Source organism: Drosophila tropicalis, unplaced genomic scaffold (genome assembly GCF_018151085.1).
Source record: "Drosophila tropicalis isolate 14030-0801.00 unplaced genomic scaffold, ASM1815108v1 contig_615, whole genome shotgun sequence".
In the NCBI taxonomy this organism is placed as follows: Eukaryota; Metazoa; Arthropoda; class Insecta; order Diptera; family Drosophilidae; genus Drosophila; species Drosophila tropicalis.
In genome coordinates this window covers 459,446-476,441 of record NW_027173095.1, presented here as the reverse complement: position 1 = coordinate 476,441, position 16,996 = coordinate 459,446, and the positions used below count along the sequence as shown (strand labels likewise).

Here is a 16,996-nt window from a genome sequence, read left to right as displayed (position 1 = left end):
GTGTCAGTATTCTGGAGAAGAGGATGTTTATCGTCTCGATAAGTCACTGAAAGGGGCAGCGCGTAAGAAGGTTGACATTTTGCTGATGTCGGCCAAGGAGCCATCGAAAATTCTATCCATTTTGGACAACATATCCGGAGCTCCAGAAAATGTGGCGTTCGAACTGATGGCAAAAGCACGGGAAATAAAATATGTAAAGGAAATTGGAGATTTTAACGAGTTCAACTGCTCTGTTCCAAATATCAATTCAGCGCTGGAGTTTGTACAATGCAAGCTCATCGATACACAAAAGTTGCAACCCTAATTGAGCGGCTAGATGAAAGCTTTCTCCGAGAATGGGGATCATTTTTAACCGCTCGAAAATTAAGAGCTGCAAAATGTAATTTTGAAATATTTGCTGAATGGACGCAGGAGCAGTCGAGATTGTATCATGATATATGTTTCTATAAGAAGATAATTACAATCAATAACGTAGATAATGAAGCACAAAAGAAATTCGGATCACAAATTCAATCACAAAAGGTTACACAAACTCGCTCAACCAGCAAGTGTTTTATTTGTGATGAGGACAAGCATTCCCTTGATAAATGTAGTAAATTCAGAAAAGCAGAAGTGAAGAAACTGTGAGATTACGCAAGCACAAGTAACGCCTGCTTCACATGCTTAAATTTTAATAGGGGACAATGCAATAATCGTGAGCAATGCAAGATCGACAACTGTGAACGATATCATCATCGCTTACTACATAAGGCAAAACAGTCTCATCTACAATCCTTGCCGCAAGCTATTAGCGGATGCATTCAAGAAGTCCAAGAAGCAGCAATTCTTAAAATGTTACCAGTTATATTACATGGTCCAACTGGTGAAAAAGAATTCTGGCTTTTCTCGACGATGGGAGCACAACAACAATGTTGGATATTAATGTAGCACGTGAGGTCGGTATAATTGGGAAACCTGAACCGTATTGCTTTGGATGGACTGAAGGAATCTCTAGATATGATGAAACTTCAGAAATCGCTGATATTGCTATTACTGGCGATAGCAAAATTCAGAAGCTTCAAAATGTACGTCTTATCAAGGATTTGAATTTACCAAATGAACGAATCGATTACGATGCTATACAGAAAGAATTTCCAAATACAAAAATGGCAAAATTGAACTCGATTCGGAATCTTCAGCCTCATCTCCTCATTAAACAACGACATGCAACACTCCTTACAACTCAAACCATACTAAATGTAGATCCAAAGGGTCCTATTATGGCAAAAACCGAACTCGGATGGGTCATACACGGTCCGATAGAAGCAAAAGTAAGAGAAGGAGACTTCGTATGCTGCCACTGTAGTATATTCATACAAATAATCAATCAGTACAATGAGCTCAACTTGTAATACTCTGTTGCAAGTATAAACAATTAAACATATACGCATTAAAATATAATTGTGCACTTGAATATGTTTATATATATACATACATTGATGTATGTACATAAACATATTCACATAAATCTACAGCTAAGCATGATTATATATGTATGTACATTTGTATATGCACATACATATATTCACACAAGCAATGTATGCACAAGCGTAACATGAGCTAGAGCCAGGCCAGCGTGTGAACGCTGACCAAGCACTTTGATGCAAGCGCTCCAACAATATGTATGTATGTACTGACACTCCCACTCTCTTTTGTAGCTGTCGCATAAGTCGCAGCATAAGAATATATATGTAAACTTAGCTTAAGCAAAATAATAATTTGGAATAAAGAATCATTCTGAAAACGACTATGCATGGATATATTATTTTTACAAAAGGAACCCGGTCTTGGCTTATATAACATGGCGACCGTGACAGGACCCGAACCTGCAATCTGCTAACAAAAACAACAACTGCAATCTGCTAACAAAAACAACAACTGCAATCTGCTAACAAAAACAACCACTGCAATCTGCTGACAAAAACAATAACTGCAATCTGCTAACAAAAGCAACAACCAACGGCAGAAGAGCAATGAGAGGCCCAATCCATCAAAACCAAATGCAAAAATCAAACCATCAATCAACGTTAATGTCAGAAGAACAACAACTGCAAATATTAACCACAACACAAAACATGAACATTTTATTTATTTAAATGAAAATTTTATTTTAAATCAATTGGAATAAATGTCCAGAAGAAAGCAGAAGCAGCGGTTGGAACCATCTGATAAATCAAGCGAACCAAAAGAAAATCAACCAATCAACCAACAAGGAACACGAATGAACAGTGAAGATATTCCCTTTGTGGAATCTGCTGGAAGAGGCTGGAAGTAGACCTACTGGCCACTCTGGAGACGGAGGAAGACCGACAACGCTGCATAGAGCGTATTGACATCCTGAAAGCTGAACTTCGCCAAAGAGCGAAGAAACGCAAGAGGCCGCAGAAATGAGCAAGCCTTAACTTGCCTTTAATTTAATAATTATAATTGTAACCTTAATAGCAAGTTGAAGCACGAAAGTGCAACTTGCGACATACTAACTGTCTGATAGGCTTTTACTAACAATGTGGTTGGAGATTTTTTTTTAAAATAATAAAACAAATGAAATGTATACCTGAATTGTGAGCCAACCACATTTTCTATGATTTTTTCACGTCTCTGGCTCGCTGTGCAAGACACAGTTGAGATAAATTTTATTTCTCTCTTACTTTTTTTTTCTCTTCACGAATAATTTAAATAAAAAAAAAATATGCATGAATCCATAACAATTTTATTTTAATATAGAAATATATAATATATAAATATTCAAATAGAAATCAAATTCAGACAAATACATATGTACCGGTCAAAACATATTTATGAAAAAAAAAAATTAAAGTAATTGCTAAACAAAAGTTTTTAACCTGTCTTTATGAACTTTATTTCATATTTTTGTACACTTGTAATAAATAAAAACAAAAATCCCATACGTATGTTCGATAATAGCATAAGTAAATTTGATGATATATCCGTTATACCCACAATGGGGTTAATCGAAACAAAATCAGTGGACTCCACTGCAAATGTCATAAATAAAATTGAATCATCAAATGCTGATATGAGATTAACGAACATACTACTATTAATTATTGTCATAATATTGTGCGCATATGTATTATATAAGGCTTACCTATTACACAATAAATGTGTAACAAAAAGAGCTCTAAGCCAAGCCAATGATCTAGATAAGATCTAAAAATACATATGCACACAAGCAATTATAAATCAAAACTTTTTTAACAAAAGATAAAATATATATATATACAAAAAAATAATAAATAAAAAATGACCCATTGTGACAGGTACTTTGAAAAAATAAACAACAGGCACCCTAGCATAGTCCAAGACTTAATTGAGGTTTTTAGGAGCGAGGGAAGTACCTCACCTCAACGCTCCATAAACTTAGTACAAATTAGGTTAGCTTACCTTGACATAACGGGCGAAGATTTCCCAGTCAAAGGAGGCACTAGGGTACAGATGAGTTTCATTCTCACGGTACCATATGTATGCTGTTTTTCAAACGCAGCGGGCACACTGCGTTTCTACCTAATGGAGGAACAACAGCAGTAAAGAACTAAATACATCCATAATCAGTTTAATAGGTTTAGGCAGTTAGTGTAGAATATGGATAAAGCAGAAACAAAAAAGCTCCAAAAATATTTACCTTTCCTTGATTTCCTGATACAATCAGGTGAAACAAATCACAAATACAAGGAAACAAGGTATTGGATAGCCCACAACTACAAATTACAAAAAAATTTGGTAGATCTTATGGAAAAATCCATAAAAGTAGCTTACAGTAGATTGTTAGCTAAGACTCCTTTAAGAAAAGACGTGCCCGGATGGGTCCACGAACTTTTCAAGGACTCAATTGCGCTGATAAACATATCAGAATCGAGTGCAGAACCAATAGATTTAACAGACTCAGATGTAGAAATAATAGACATAGAATAGTAAAACATTATCAAAATTTTTTCTTAAATTAAAACGACAAATTTCCTTTTTTATTTAGTAAAATGGGTTCTCAAGAATCCAAAATAGAAATAGAAATTAATCTTAACAAACTCTGGTTACTTGGGATGATATAATAGGAAAAGCTAGAATACACGCGCAAGAATTAACTAAATCTTTTAAGTGCCTCTCGCAGAATAGAGAAACATCCCAAGACACAGTAACCAAACACACGAAGATAATAACCGAGAATCTTCAAGCTATTAGAGCAGTATTAACTGAACACTATAGCAAACTAAAGATGTGGCAAAAAGCAGCCGCAAGTGCGTTCTACGGTGATTACAAACAAAAAGCAATAACTGTGTTTAACAGACACAATATTGAATTTAAACAAACATCAGATTTGGAAACTTCAATAGTACTGGAAGAAAAAACGCAACTAATGGCTGATGAAGAAATAAGTCAAGAAGAACCATCAGCAATAAGTCTTAACAAGCCAACAATTCCCGAAGAAAACAACAAAATGACACAAACAGTGGTAGAATTCATAAACACAGCCACCAGGCTGCTACCATACTTCGATGGTGATATTAAAAATCTACCGGGTTTCCTTGGAGCGCTTCGCGTACTTAACAGCATAAAAGAAACGCACGAAGCAGTAGCTATCGAAATCATAAAATCAAAATTAAAAGGTCAAGCGGGTAATACCCTAAGTTCTGAAACAACGATTGATGAAGTAATACGAAAACTATCAACAATCTTCAAGGGTGAATCAGTGGATCTTTTAACAGCAAAAATTAAAAATCTGCAAAGAAACCCCAATAACTGTGTTTCATACACAAAGGAGATTACTGAGTTGACCGACGCCATTAAAGGCGCATATATTTCGGATGGTCTTCCAATTGAACAAGCAATAAAATACACCACCAAAGTGGCAGTAAATGCTATGGTAAGCCATACCAAAAGTCAAAGAGTCCAGCTATTAATGGAATCAGGAAACTTTGATTTGGCTAAAGAAGCCATTGCTAGATTCACCACTCTTTTAGTAGAGACGGGCTCCACAAAAAGTTTCCAAAATAATACCATTTGTTATGCCCAGCATAATGACCGCGGCAGACGCCGCTATAACAATAATGGTAACTAGAGAAACAACTCGAATTAGAACAATAACAACTCGAATTGGAGCAATAACGATGAACAGAGAGCCCAACGAGGCCGGAATTATTCACGCTACCGAAGAGGCGGCCGTGGAGGTGGACACAATAATAATAGACAAAACACAAATAACCAACAGAATGGTTACAACAACACAAATGTCCGAATTACCCAAAGCGACCAGGGAAACGGGCAAGATCCTCCAAATGCTCAAAATTTAAAAATAAAGTCTATTCCATTAACCTAAGTCTTAATAATTTCGTATCATTTAAGAATGTTAAAACAAATAAGAAAATAACATTCTTAATTGAAAAATTCTGACGACATCCAAGTAAACAAAACTGTAGACATTCGAGGCATAGGAGAAGGAGTAATAAACTCCAAAGGCCTAGTCTCAATAGAATTGCAGACAGATAAATATATTATTCCATACGAATTTCACATGCTTCATTCAAATTTCGCAATCCCATGCGACGGAATAATAGGATTAGATTTCATAAAAACTTTTAATTGCAAATTAGATTACAGCAATTCAGAAGATTGGTTTATACTTAGACCACAAAAATTAACGTACCCAATTTATGTTCCAATAACATTCAATTCTGGTAATAACTCAACACTTCTACCAGCAAGATACCAAAATAGAACTATCTTCAGCAGAAGATAAAATTTTAATTCCGAATCAGGAAATTAAACCGGGCGTTTATGTTGCGAACACTATTGCAACAGCCCAAAGTACTTTTGTCCGATTCTTAAATACCACAGATAAATGCCAAATAGTAGACGTTAACAATATAAAATTTAAATCACTTTCGAACTACGATATAGTTCAAAATACCAAAGATATAAGAAAAGAATCTGTAATTCATAAATTGAAGAAAAATTTCCCAATACTATTCAAAGACAAACTCGAAATGTTATGCACTGAGTATAGTGATGTGTTCGGACTTGACACCGAACCGATCACAACAAATAATTTTTATAAACAAAAATTAAGACTTAAGGATGATGAACCGGTATATGTGAAAAATTACAAGAGTCCGCATGGCCAAATAAACGAGATCCAGCGACAAGTTGGAAAGTTAATCGAACGGGGTATTGTTGAACCGTCTGTTTCGCCTTATAAACACTTTCGGGATCTAAAGAAAAAAACTGGCGATTAGTAATTGACTATCGTCAAATAAACAAAGAATTGCTGTCAGATAAGTTTCCGCTCCCCAGAATTGATGATATTCTTGATCAATTGGGACGAGCAAAATATTTTTCTTGCCTTGACTTAATGTCAGGTTTTCATCAAATTGAACTAGAAGAAAAATCAAGAGATATAACGTCTTTTTCAACAAGCAATGGCTCATATCGTTTTACACGATTACCTTTCGGTCTAATAATAGCACTTAATTCATTTCAGAGAATGATGACAATAGCATTCTCAGGGCTTGCGCCTAGCCAAGCATTCCTCTATATGGATGATTTAATCGTTATTGGTTGTTCTAAACAACATAAAATTAAAAATTTAGTAGATGCTTTTAGACTTTGCAGAAAAAACAATCAAAAACTGCACCCAGAAAAATGCTAATTTTTTATGCATGAGGTGACATTCCTAGGTCACAAATGCACAGACAAAGGAATCTTGCCAGACGACACAAAATTTGACGTCATCAAGAATTATCCAGTCCCACATGATGCAGATAGTGCTAGACGTTTCGTTGCATTTTGCAATTACTATAGACGTTTCATAAAAAATTTCGCCGAATATTCCCGGCACATAACAAGATTATGTAAAAAGAATGTTCCATTCGAATGGACAGCAGAATGCGAAAATGCATTCCAATACTTAAAAGAAAAGCTCTTTCAACCTAATCTATTGCAGTACCCGGATTTTAGCAAAGAATTTTGCATAATCACAAATGCAAGCAAACAAGCATGTGGAGCAGTTTTAACACAAAACTATAATGGACTCCAGCTTCCAGTTTCATATGCATCAAGAGCATTCACTAAAGGTGAAAGCAACAAGAGTACTACAGAACAAGAGCTAGCAGCAATACACTGGGCAATAACATATTTTCGACCATATATATATGGAAAACATTTCACAGAGCGAACAGACCATAGACCATTAACATATTTGTTCTCCAAGGTCAACCCGAGTTCAAAACTAACACGCATGCGGCTAGAATTGGAAGAGTACGACTTTACAGTAGAGTATTTGAGAGTGTTCGTGGGGGGGCGGAAGGATCCAAATGAAATACAAGGAGTTGGCGGGTGCCAATTTCTTCAGTTTGTGGTGAGCGAGTGGTGAATTAAAACGCACGAGAAACTTCGGTTAACTAAATGTAGGTTTTATTATTTATATAATATTCACAGGTAAACCGGCACACACGGAAATGGTTCGGGTTGAAAGTGATTAACAAATCGTAAAAAAAATGCAAGAGAACGGGTGTTCGGGTGAAAGGCTCGATTCTTAGTGATGGCGGTGCCCATTGGAAAAAATCAAGTCACTCCTCCTGGTGTGACCGTAGACGCCGAGGATCAAAAAACCCTCCTCACTCCTCACCGCTCACTGCTCTTCGCCGCTCACTGCTGTTCACCCGGTGGCGTGAACATACCGCCCCCCTTGCAACATGTTGCAATTGTCACCCTGGACATATAAAGGATGGGGGACGGCAACGTCCTGGAGCGCCTAGATCCCACAGGAGCCGGAGACGACCCATCCGAACACGGTGCTCTGGGCTGCGGGAGTACCGCTATGACCGGGCACACAGCCTGGTTGGATGACCTCAGGATAGAGGTCTGCCCCGAGCACCACGGATACCGACGCCGGCCGATAGAAGTAGGGGTCGGCCAGGATCAGGGTTGCGAACTTCTCTCGGACCGGCGCCGCCACTTCCCGGATGGGAGTGCGGATGAGCAAGTCCTCTTCGACCCGGAATATAACGTTCCGTCGGAACGTCTTGTCGGACCTCGACTCGAGGACGGCCGTACAGGCTTGGTCGACCCCGACCGTGGTCACAGCTAACCCCAGGGACCGGGCAAAGGAGAGATTGATGCGGCTCTCAGCCGCACACGCATCAAGAAGGACGCGGGTCTCGAAGGATTTCGAGCCATTGCCCAACCGTAGGACTGCGGTGGGCAGGACAGTCGTCGTCCTGGCGTGGAGCAGGGAGGATAACGAAATCTCGGGTGCGCCTTCTGGGGAAGCGGAGCGGTCGGACGATGATCGGGAACGGGGTTGTAGCGGGGGTGCAGCACGACTGGAGGGGGGTGATCGGCTGCGACGCCGGGCGGAGGCACGTCGTCTCGGCGGTTGGTCGGCCATGTGGAGCAGGGTATGGTGCCTTTGCCCGCATCGTCGGCAACCATGGCGAGTCCGACACGCGTCGGATGAATGCTCGTGGGCCAAGCAATTGGGACAATATTTATTGATGAGCACCGCCCGAAGCCGCTTTTCCCCTCGGAGGTTTAGGAAGCGCTGACACTGCCGGAGTGCATGAACCCCCCGACAGACCCGGCATCGGTACACGTTCGTGCCCTGTGGAGCTCGTTTGCTGCGGTGGTGCGGCAGACGCGTGGGGGCCATGTCGCTATGAAAGGGCGAGCTGAATGAACTGTAACGAAAGAAATTACGTATGGGGGAGTGGATTAGTCTATGCACGGGAACGAGAAACATGCACGGAGACGAGGACATTCGGAGGAAACATAGAGGGATTAGGAGTCACGATAAGGTTTTAGACTCAGGACTCCTGCTGTCTTGCAACAGAATGAGCTTCGCTACGGGTCTTCGGATAGACCCACGCGCGGTGGTGACATCAGCCACTCGGACGAGGCCGTCAGCCCCGGGCAGAGTGCGCTCAATTCGCCCTAAGCGCCACTCGTTGGAGGGGAGATGATCTTCGGACACGATCACGAGGTCGCCGGTCTGGATGCTGCGAGTCGGTGATTTCCACTTGTTCCGTTTGTGAAGCTCCTTGAGGTACTCACTCTTCCAGCGGCGGCAGAAAGCCTGCTGGATTGCCTTTAGTCGCTGCCATCGGTTGATCAGCGACATAGGCTCGACCAGAATTTCCGGTTCCGCAATGGCTAAGAGTGGTCCTCCAATCAGGAAATGTCCCGGGCTTAGGGCCAGTAGATCCTCTGGGTCCTCACTCATGGGAGAGATTGGCCTGGAGTTTAGGCACGCTTCGATCCTACACAGGAGAGTGGAAAGTTCCTCGAAGGTGTATTTGACAGTGGACGAGGACTTGTAAAACAGGGTCTTAAAACTTTTGACCCCTGCTTCCCACAGTCCTCCCATGTGGGGCGCGCTTGGCGGAATGAACTGCCAGGATAGGATGTGCTGGGGGAATGCCTTCATTATTTCAAGCTTGGTGGCGTTCAGGAAATCTTTTTCGAGCGCCTTTGAGGCCCCCTACGAAGGTTTTGCCGTTGTCGGAGTAAATGCGCTGTGGACATTGTCTCCGTGCGACAAACCGAGAGAAGGCTGCCAGAAATCTTTCAGTGGTGAGGTCGGAGGTAGCCTCGAGATGGATTGCCTTCGTGCTGAAACACACAAAGACGCAGACATAACCCTTAGTTATGAGACACGCACGCCCGGTGTAATTTTTGATCTCGAACGGCCCTGCGAAATCAATGCCCGTGTGGGTGAAGGGCCTGGAATACGTGATGCGTTCTCGAGGGAGATCACCCATCATCTGGGTCTGTAGTCGTCGACGATGAACGATGCAGACCTTGCACCCCTTGATGTGGGACTTTACCATGTTCTTTATCCGTGGGATCCAGAATTTGGTGCGCAAATACCGCACCATCAGTTGATTGCCGCCATGCAACGTGATGCGGTGGGCGAATGCGACAAGCAGGCGAGTGAAATGAGTACTATATGGGAGGAGAATAGGGTGACGTTCATCATATCGGAGGGACTCAGCGGCCCGGAGTCGTCCGCAGGAGCGGAGTAACCCATGCTGGTCGAGAAATGGGTTCAGATTGAGTAGAGTGCTGGATGATGGCAGGGGTCGCCCTTCGCCCAGGGCCCGTATCTCCGCGAGGTATTCCCGCCGCTGAGAGGTCCGAATCAAGGCGCGCTCGGCGGAAAGAAGTTCGTCATTGGTGAGGCGAACCGTGGAAGGCGTCGAAATCCTCTTGGTGGCGAAGCGTAGGATGTACGCGATGACTCGTAGAGCCCTACCATAATTCGAGAACCGTTCGCTGACGTCCTCGAGTAGCGTGGTCGCGGTGGTGTGGCACTGGACCCGTTGCTCCAGCTGGGTGTCTGGGAGTTCGTTATGGGGAGTTGGCCAATACTCGGGGGCTCTCTGGAGCCAGTCCGGCCCATGCCACCAGAGGCTGCTGGCCGATAGCTCGGCCGCGGAGACTCCACGGCTCGCCAGATCCGCGGGGTTGTCCTCGGAGCGCACATGTGACCAGCTTTGGCCACTAGTGCTTTCGGAGATCCTGGATACGCGATTGGCCACGAAGGTGGACCAACTGCACGGAGGTTTATTGAGCCAAGCCAACACGATGGTAGAGTCGGTCCAAAACTGGGAGGTTGCAGGTCGGATTGGAAGTTCAGGAACGATCGACGCCCAGAGATCGGCTAGCAGAACCGCTCCGCACAACTCTAGCCGAGGCAGCGAGACTGTTTTGACTGGAGCTACACGGGTCTTAGCCGTTAATAAATGGACGTCTACTTGATTGCCGTACCGAACCCGCACATATAGGGCCGCTCCATACGCTTTCTGTGACGCGTCACAGAAGCCATGAAGCTCCCACGAGAGCTTATCGCTGGTGTTTAGCCAACGGGGAATGCGGAGTCGACTGAGGCCTGGGTAATCCTGCAGGAATTCATGCCATTGCTGCAGCAGGAGAGGCGGCAGAGCATCATCCCAGCCCAGTTCGGTAAGCCAGATTTGCTGCATGAATATCTTCGCTCGGATGACAAATGGGGCTAGCCACCCAGCGGGGTCGAAGAGCTTAGCGATATGAGACAGAACCTGCCTCTTGGAGATCGACTCCTTCAAGGGGGGGGTCCGCTGTGGTGAAGAAGAAGACGTCCTCAGCAGCTTGCCATCGAATACCCAAGGTTTTTGCGGTGCTCGCGTCTTCCAGCTCGAGAAAGTCCTCTCGCAGCAGGTGCTCTCTCGGAATGGCTTGAAGTACTTCCTTCTTATTGGAAGTCCACTTCCGAAGCGGGAATCCCGCAGATTGGAGGACCGCTTGAAGCTCTCGTATGGCGAGACGAGCGTCGGCTTCAGTGTGAGCGCCGGCAAGGACATCATCAACATACATGTAGTTCCGAAGGATTTCGCTCGCCTGAGGATACATCGTTTGCACGTCTTGTGCCAGTTGTAAAAGGACTCGGATCGCCAAGAATGGCGCGCAGTTAACCCCAAACGTGACAGTTTGTAACTCGTAATCCTGAATATTGCCGCAGCGGTCTCGGTAGAGGATCCGCTGAAAGGGGGTATGCCTGGGATCGACTCGGATTTGTCGATACATCTGCGTTATGTCGGCATTGAAAACGAATTGAAAGAACCGCCATTTCAGTACCTGAAGCGTGAGGTCGGCCTGAAGAGTAGGACCGGTGTGCAAGACATCGTTGAGGCTGACGCCTTGTGTGGAGGGGCTCGACGCGTTAAATACCACGCGTACCTTAGTGGTGGTGCTATCGGGCTTAAACACCGCATGATGGGGGAGATAGAAGTTTTTCCCATCTTGAGGCGGCGTCACCCGAATCATATGACCCAATTCCTCATATTCTTGAATAATGGCATCGTACTGCGTTTTTAGAACCGGATCCTTGAGAAGGCGTGCCTCATTCCGCAGGAATTGAGCCAGCGCGATCGGTCTTGAGTGGCCCAAGTCAACGCTATTCGGACCTTTGAACGGTAGGGACACAACATATCGGCCGTCCTTTCCCCTTTGGGTGGTCTCCTGGAAGTTCCGCTCGCAGAATGCGTCATCCTCCTTTTCCGGCTTTGCGGGAAGGTCTTCCACCTCCCAAAACTTGGTGAGGAGTACATCAAGCTTTGCTTCGGGACTAACTCGCGTCTGTGCCGCGAAAACGGATCTAGACACCGGGGGGTCAGGAGTGATAGCCCCACACAGAACCCATCCAAAGATGGTTTCTAGCCCGACAAAATCACCAATATCCTTTTTGATCCGTTCTCCGAGGATGTGGGGAAACAGGTCTACACCGATGATCATGTCAATAGGCGCGGGCTTGTTGTAGTACGGGTCAGCCAGGGGGCGATCGAGGCACTGCGTCGGAACCGTATTAAGGAATGGAGCTGTTGGAATGGCCCCTGACAATTTGGATACGACCAGGGCGGAGACCTCAATCTTGTTCAATCTGTCACACGGGGGAGACAGCATTAGCAGACACACCTTGTCGGCGCAGCCTCCATCACTCTGGCCCATGCCAGTAACCGCGGCGTCTACTGGGTAGAAGGGGGGCTGGACCATGCTGAAGACGCGTTCGGAGAGAAAAGTTGAATCGGCTCCCGAGTCGATCAACGCCCGAATATGATGATCCACACCACGATGGTGCAGAGTGACAATCGCAGTGCCTAAAAGGCCTCTGCCTGGGGTAGATGCAAAATAACTTTGAGCATTTGTGAGCTGGTCGCTCGCGGACGGGCGCTCTGTGACGCTGGATGGTGGGACTTGCGCAGCGGATGGCGAGGGCACGGACACATCACTAGGATGCAACAGCGTATGATGACGTTCCTTGCAGGTATGGCAATTATGCGCACTGGAGCAGCCCTTCACTTGATGACCGCGGGCAAAACAGTTCAGACAAAGTCCCTGCTGTCTAATGGTTTCCAGCCGCCTCTGAACAGGCATATCAAGGAAACTAGGGCAGAGCCGTATTGGGTGATTTTCCCGATGGCACAGCTTGCAAGACGCCGATTTGAGCTGAGCTTTCGCTGGAAACGCTTGGACTTTCATCGTTGCAGAGGATTTGCGGGGGCCAATGGGGATGGCTTGGACACTTGGGGCCGACTTATGTTCGTCGGTGGCATCCAGGACCCGATACCGATCGGTAAGAAATTGGTTCAAATCGGACCACGTTGAGACGACAGTCTTATTGGGCACTGATTGCTCCCACAGGAGGATTGTGGCCTTCGGCAATTTACTAGTGCAGATGGCGATAAGTAGGACATCCCAATTCTCAGTACTAACACCCGAACGCTCAAGTGCGGTAAGACACCCTTGAAACGCGGTCTGCAGCTCTCGCAAGGATTTGCCCGACTCTTGTGCCACCGCGGGAATCTGAAGGAGTTGTCTGGCTTGAGTCATGACCAGCAGACGGCTGTTTTCGTACCGTGCGGTGAGGTTCTCCCACGCGGCCTGGAAACCCTCATTCGTCAGGGGGGACTTAGCCACGATGGTTCTCGCTTCCCCTCGCGTCTTGGCGTTCAAGTGATAGAGCTTCTCCACTTGTGACAAATACGGATTGGCGATATAAATGGCGGCGAACAAATCGCGGAATGTGGGCCATGCTAGGCTGTCGCCATCAAATGTCTCTACCTCACACGGAGGAACTCTATGCCCCGGTGGCCCCGACGGAGCGGTTGGCTGACGCCTAAGAGTCGTCATCTGTACCGAGAGCTGTTCGATGCGTTCTCCGAACAACGTCCCGCATCGCACATATGCCGCGTAAGCGGATTCGTGCTTCGCCTTGATGTGGCTTATGTTTGCCAAGCTTTCCTCGTCGGCTTGGATTGTCAAGGCCTTGTGACAACGGGAGTATTCCATCTCGACAGTTGACCAAAGGGATTTGAGCTGCTCTAAGTGCATTTTAATGGAAAACAAGGGCACTTCAGAAGTTAGAGCTTCACTCTCGCGAGCTTCAAACAGAGTCAATGCGTCGCACGCTATAACGAAATCGGAAAGGGACATTCTGGAGTGTTCTCTACGCTGTTGTGATACGGATCGGGTGACGGGAGCGTCAGAACAGTGCGTCACAACAACGTGCGGAATCTGGGTCTGAGTTGAAAGCTTGGAACGACCTTGGTGTTCCCTCGAGTCTTTAACCGAGAATCTGCGACCCTCAGGTAAGCTGGACGAAGACGGACGGGACCTTGGGGATTCGCTGCGGCTGCGAACTGACGAGAACTTGCGCGAAATATCCGTACGCTTCACGGTCACCGGAGTTGTCGGAGGCCGAACCTTCTCCGGAGTTGCAGAGGGAGACGAAAGACTGTTGGACTTCGGCGCAGTCTTGGACGGCTCCGTGGACATACTCAGGGGACGAGCTTACCGACGAACACCGCGTTTGTGCGCGTCCCTTTTTTTTGTTTTGGAAGTGAGAAGTGGACTGTATGGGGACGCAAGAACTTCCTCACTGTGCACCGCAGGATTGCGGGAGAATTTTCTCGCGTGTGGCTCGGAAACGAAGCCTCTTTAATGGGGATAGATGCGGAATAATATACGAACGCACGAATGCGGATTGAAAATTACCGATGGGAGTACGTATAAAACAAAACACGGATGAAATATATAAACAAAGATGTATAGGATAAAAGGAAAATACGTTTTTATATAAATCTGGATCTGGATATATATGGGTGCGCAGAATAATGGCCGGAAAAAATTGTATATATAATTTATAAATATGGACGGAGATATAAATATGGGCCCGATAGTGCTGGAAAAAATATATATATATGTATTTATTTAGAAATATGGGCGGATATATATATGAGCGCAAAAGGCTGGCCGGAAAAAATATATATATAGTTTTTAAAGCTGAACGGATATATAAATATGGGCCCGATAGTGCTGGAAAAAATTTATATGTGTTTATTTATAAATATGGGCGGATATATATTGAGCGCAAAATACTGGCCGGAAAAAATATATATATAGTTTTTAAATATGAACGGATATATAAATATGGGCCCGATAGTGCTGGAAAAAATTTATATGTGTTTATTTATAAATATGGGCGGATATATATATGAGCGCAAAATACTGGCCGAAAAAATTATATATATAATTTATAAATATGGACGGATATATAAATATGGGCCCGATAGTGCTGGAAAAAATATATATGTATTTATTTATAAATATGGGCGGATATATATATGAGCGCAAAATACTGGCCGAAAAAATTATATATATAATTTATAAATATGGACGGATATATATATGTGAGCGCAAAAAGTTGGCCGGAAAAATTATATAAATGATTTATAAATATGGACGGATATATAAATGTGGGCACGATAATGCTGGAAAAATATATATGTATTGTTTTATAAATATGGGCGGATATATAATTAGGCGAAAAAAGAGAATCGGAAATAATGTGATTTAAATTTGGCGCGCTTGAGCCGCCTATCGATATCACGACTCGACTCACGTGTCACCACTACTCCGAAAACAGCTGTCGGCCGCTGTTTATATATTTGGTTTTTGATTTTGTTGTTTAATTATGTATGTGAATAATTTTTTTTTTGTGGTTGTGCGGAAAAACCAAGAACAAGTGTTGTGCGGAAAAACAAGCGAGTGTTGTGCGCAAATAAAACAACCGATCAATGCATATGGACAGATGCTTTGATCTATGTGTGTACGTACATGCATAAGTACACAGGTGAGTATAGATATGTATGCACACGCGTTGTTCACAACAACAAAAAAAACGTAAGTAATTGTAATTTAATTGGATGTGGGGTTGTGTTAAATCAATGCGCGACACCGAAATGTATTATGCGTTGTGGATATGTACATATGTATGTGCAATGTATGACTATGTAAGCATATACATATGTATGTATGTACGTATGTAAGCAAGTGCACCGGTATCCAAAGACGCGCGTGAGGAAATTAATTTCGCACCTAATTCGAACGCGCAAGAAATCGCGGTGCATACGTGAAGTGCTATTTAAAAAAAAAAGAATATTTTTTTTGCCTTTTGTGTCGTGGTAAATGTGCGAAGGGATTGTATGTATATGGATATGTATGTACATATGCGCGTACATCAACAGGTGACGATGTATGTATGTACGTAGATACGCGCGTGTGGAAATAAGTTTGGCATTAAAGATTATTATTCCAACACATAAGAAAACGCGGTGAACACTTTGATTTTTATTTTTCCCTATTTTTTATAACACTTTAATAATTTTTTTTTTTTTTTTTTTTAAACTTTTACGCGGATTTGGCAAACAGCTGTGGAAATTACATGTACATGTGAATGCATATGTAAAAAAGGTGGATTTGGACAAGTGCGAGGAAAAAAAAACATAAATGAAAATGGATAATCGTGGAATGTAAAATGAGAACGTTGGACAATCACGCTAAGGATTAGGAACTACCATGAAACCTTGGAACAGGTCAGGTATGTACATACAATATGTAAAAGTGTGTAGGTCGCTATGGAGAAGCGGGAAAACCTCACACTTTTAGTAGTATGTAAATGAAATGAATAATGAAATTTTGTACTTATCAGGAATTCCGCCGATGCAAGCTGGAGGAGCGGAAGGATATCCGGCTCGAAGGACCAATGTTCGTGGGGGGGCGGAAGGATCCAAATGAAATACAAGGAGTTGGCGGGTGCCAATTTCTTCAGTTTGTGGTGAGCGAGTGGTGAATTAAAACGCACGAGAAACTTCGGTTAACTAAATGTAGGTTTTATTATTTATATAATATTCACAGGTAAACCGGCACACACGGAAATGGTTCGGGTTGAAAGTGATTAACAAATCGTAAAAAAATGCAAGAGAACGGGTGTTCGGGTGAAAGGCTCGATTCTTAGTGATGGCGGTGCCCATTGGAAAAAATCAAGTCACTCCTCCTGGTGTGACCGTAGACGCCGAGGATCAAAAAACCCTCCTCACTCCTCACCGCTCACTGCTCTTCGCCGCTCACT

The 16,996-nt window shown here is 43.9% G+C and overlaps 2 protein-coding genes across 2 annotated transcripts in view; one reads left to right on the top strand and one right to left on the bottom strand.

Moving 5' to 3' along the window:
- The window catches only part of Schip1 (Schwannomin interacting protein 1), a 465,465-nt gene that overhangs the window by 436,228 nt on the left and 12,241 nt on the right, over positions 1-16,996 (top strand). The gene's annotated exons all lie outside the window — the stretch shown is intronic.
- LOC137578642 (uncharacterized) lies at positions 7,443-16,858 on the bottom strand. Its single transcript, XM_068292221.1, has 2 exons — positions 16,570-16,858; positions 7,443-8,729 (listed from the first exon to the last, which is right to left on the bottom strand). The coding sequence occupies exon 2, from the start codon at positions 8,699-8,701 to the stop codon at positions 7,805-7,807; it is 897 nt and encodes a 298-aa protein (XP_068148322.1). The 5' UTR covers positions 8,702-8,729; positions 16,570-16,858; the 3' UTR covers positions 7,443-7,804.

Excerpts from the sequence above, each read along its gene's own strand:
- LOC137578642 (XM_068292221.1), bottom strand. The coding sequence starts at position 8,701 with ATGGCCCCCACGCGTCTGCCGCACCACCGCAGCAAACGAGCTCCACAG.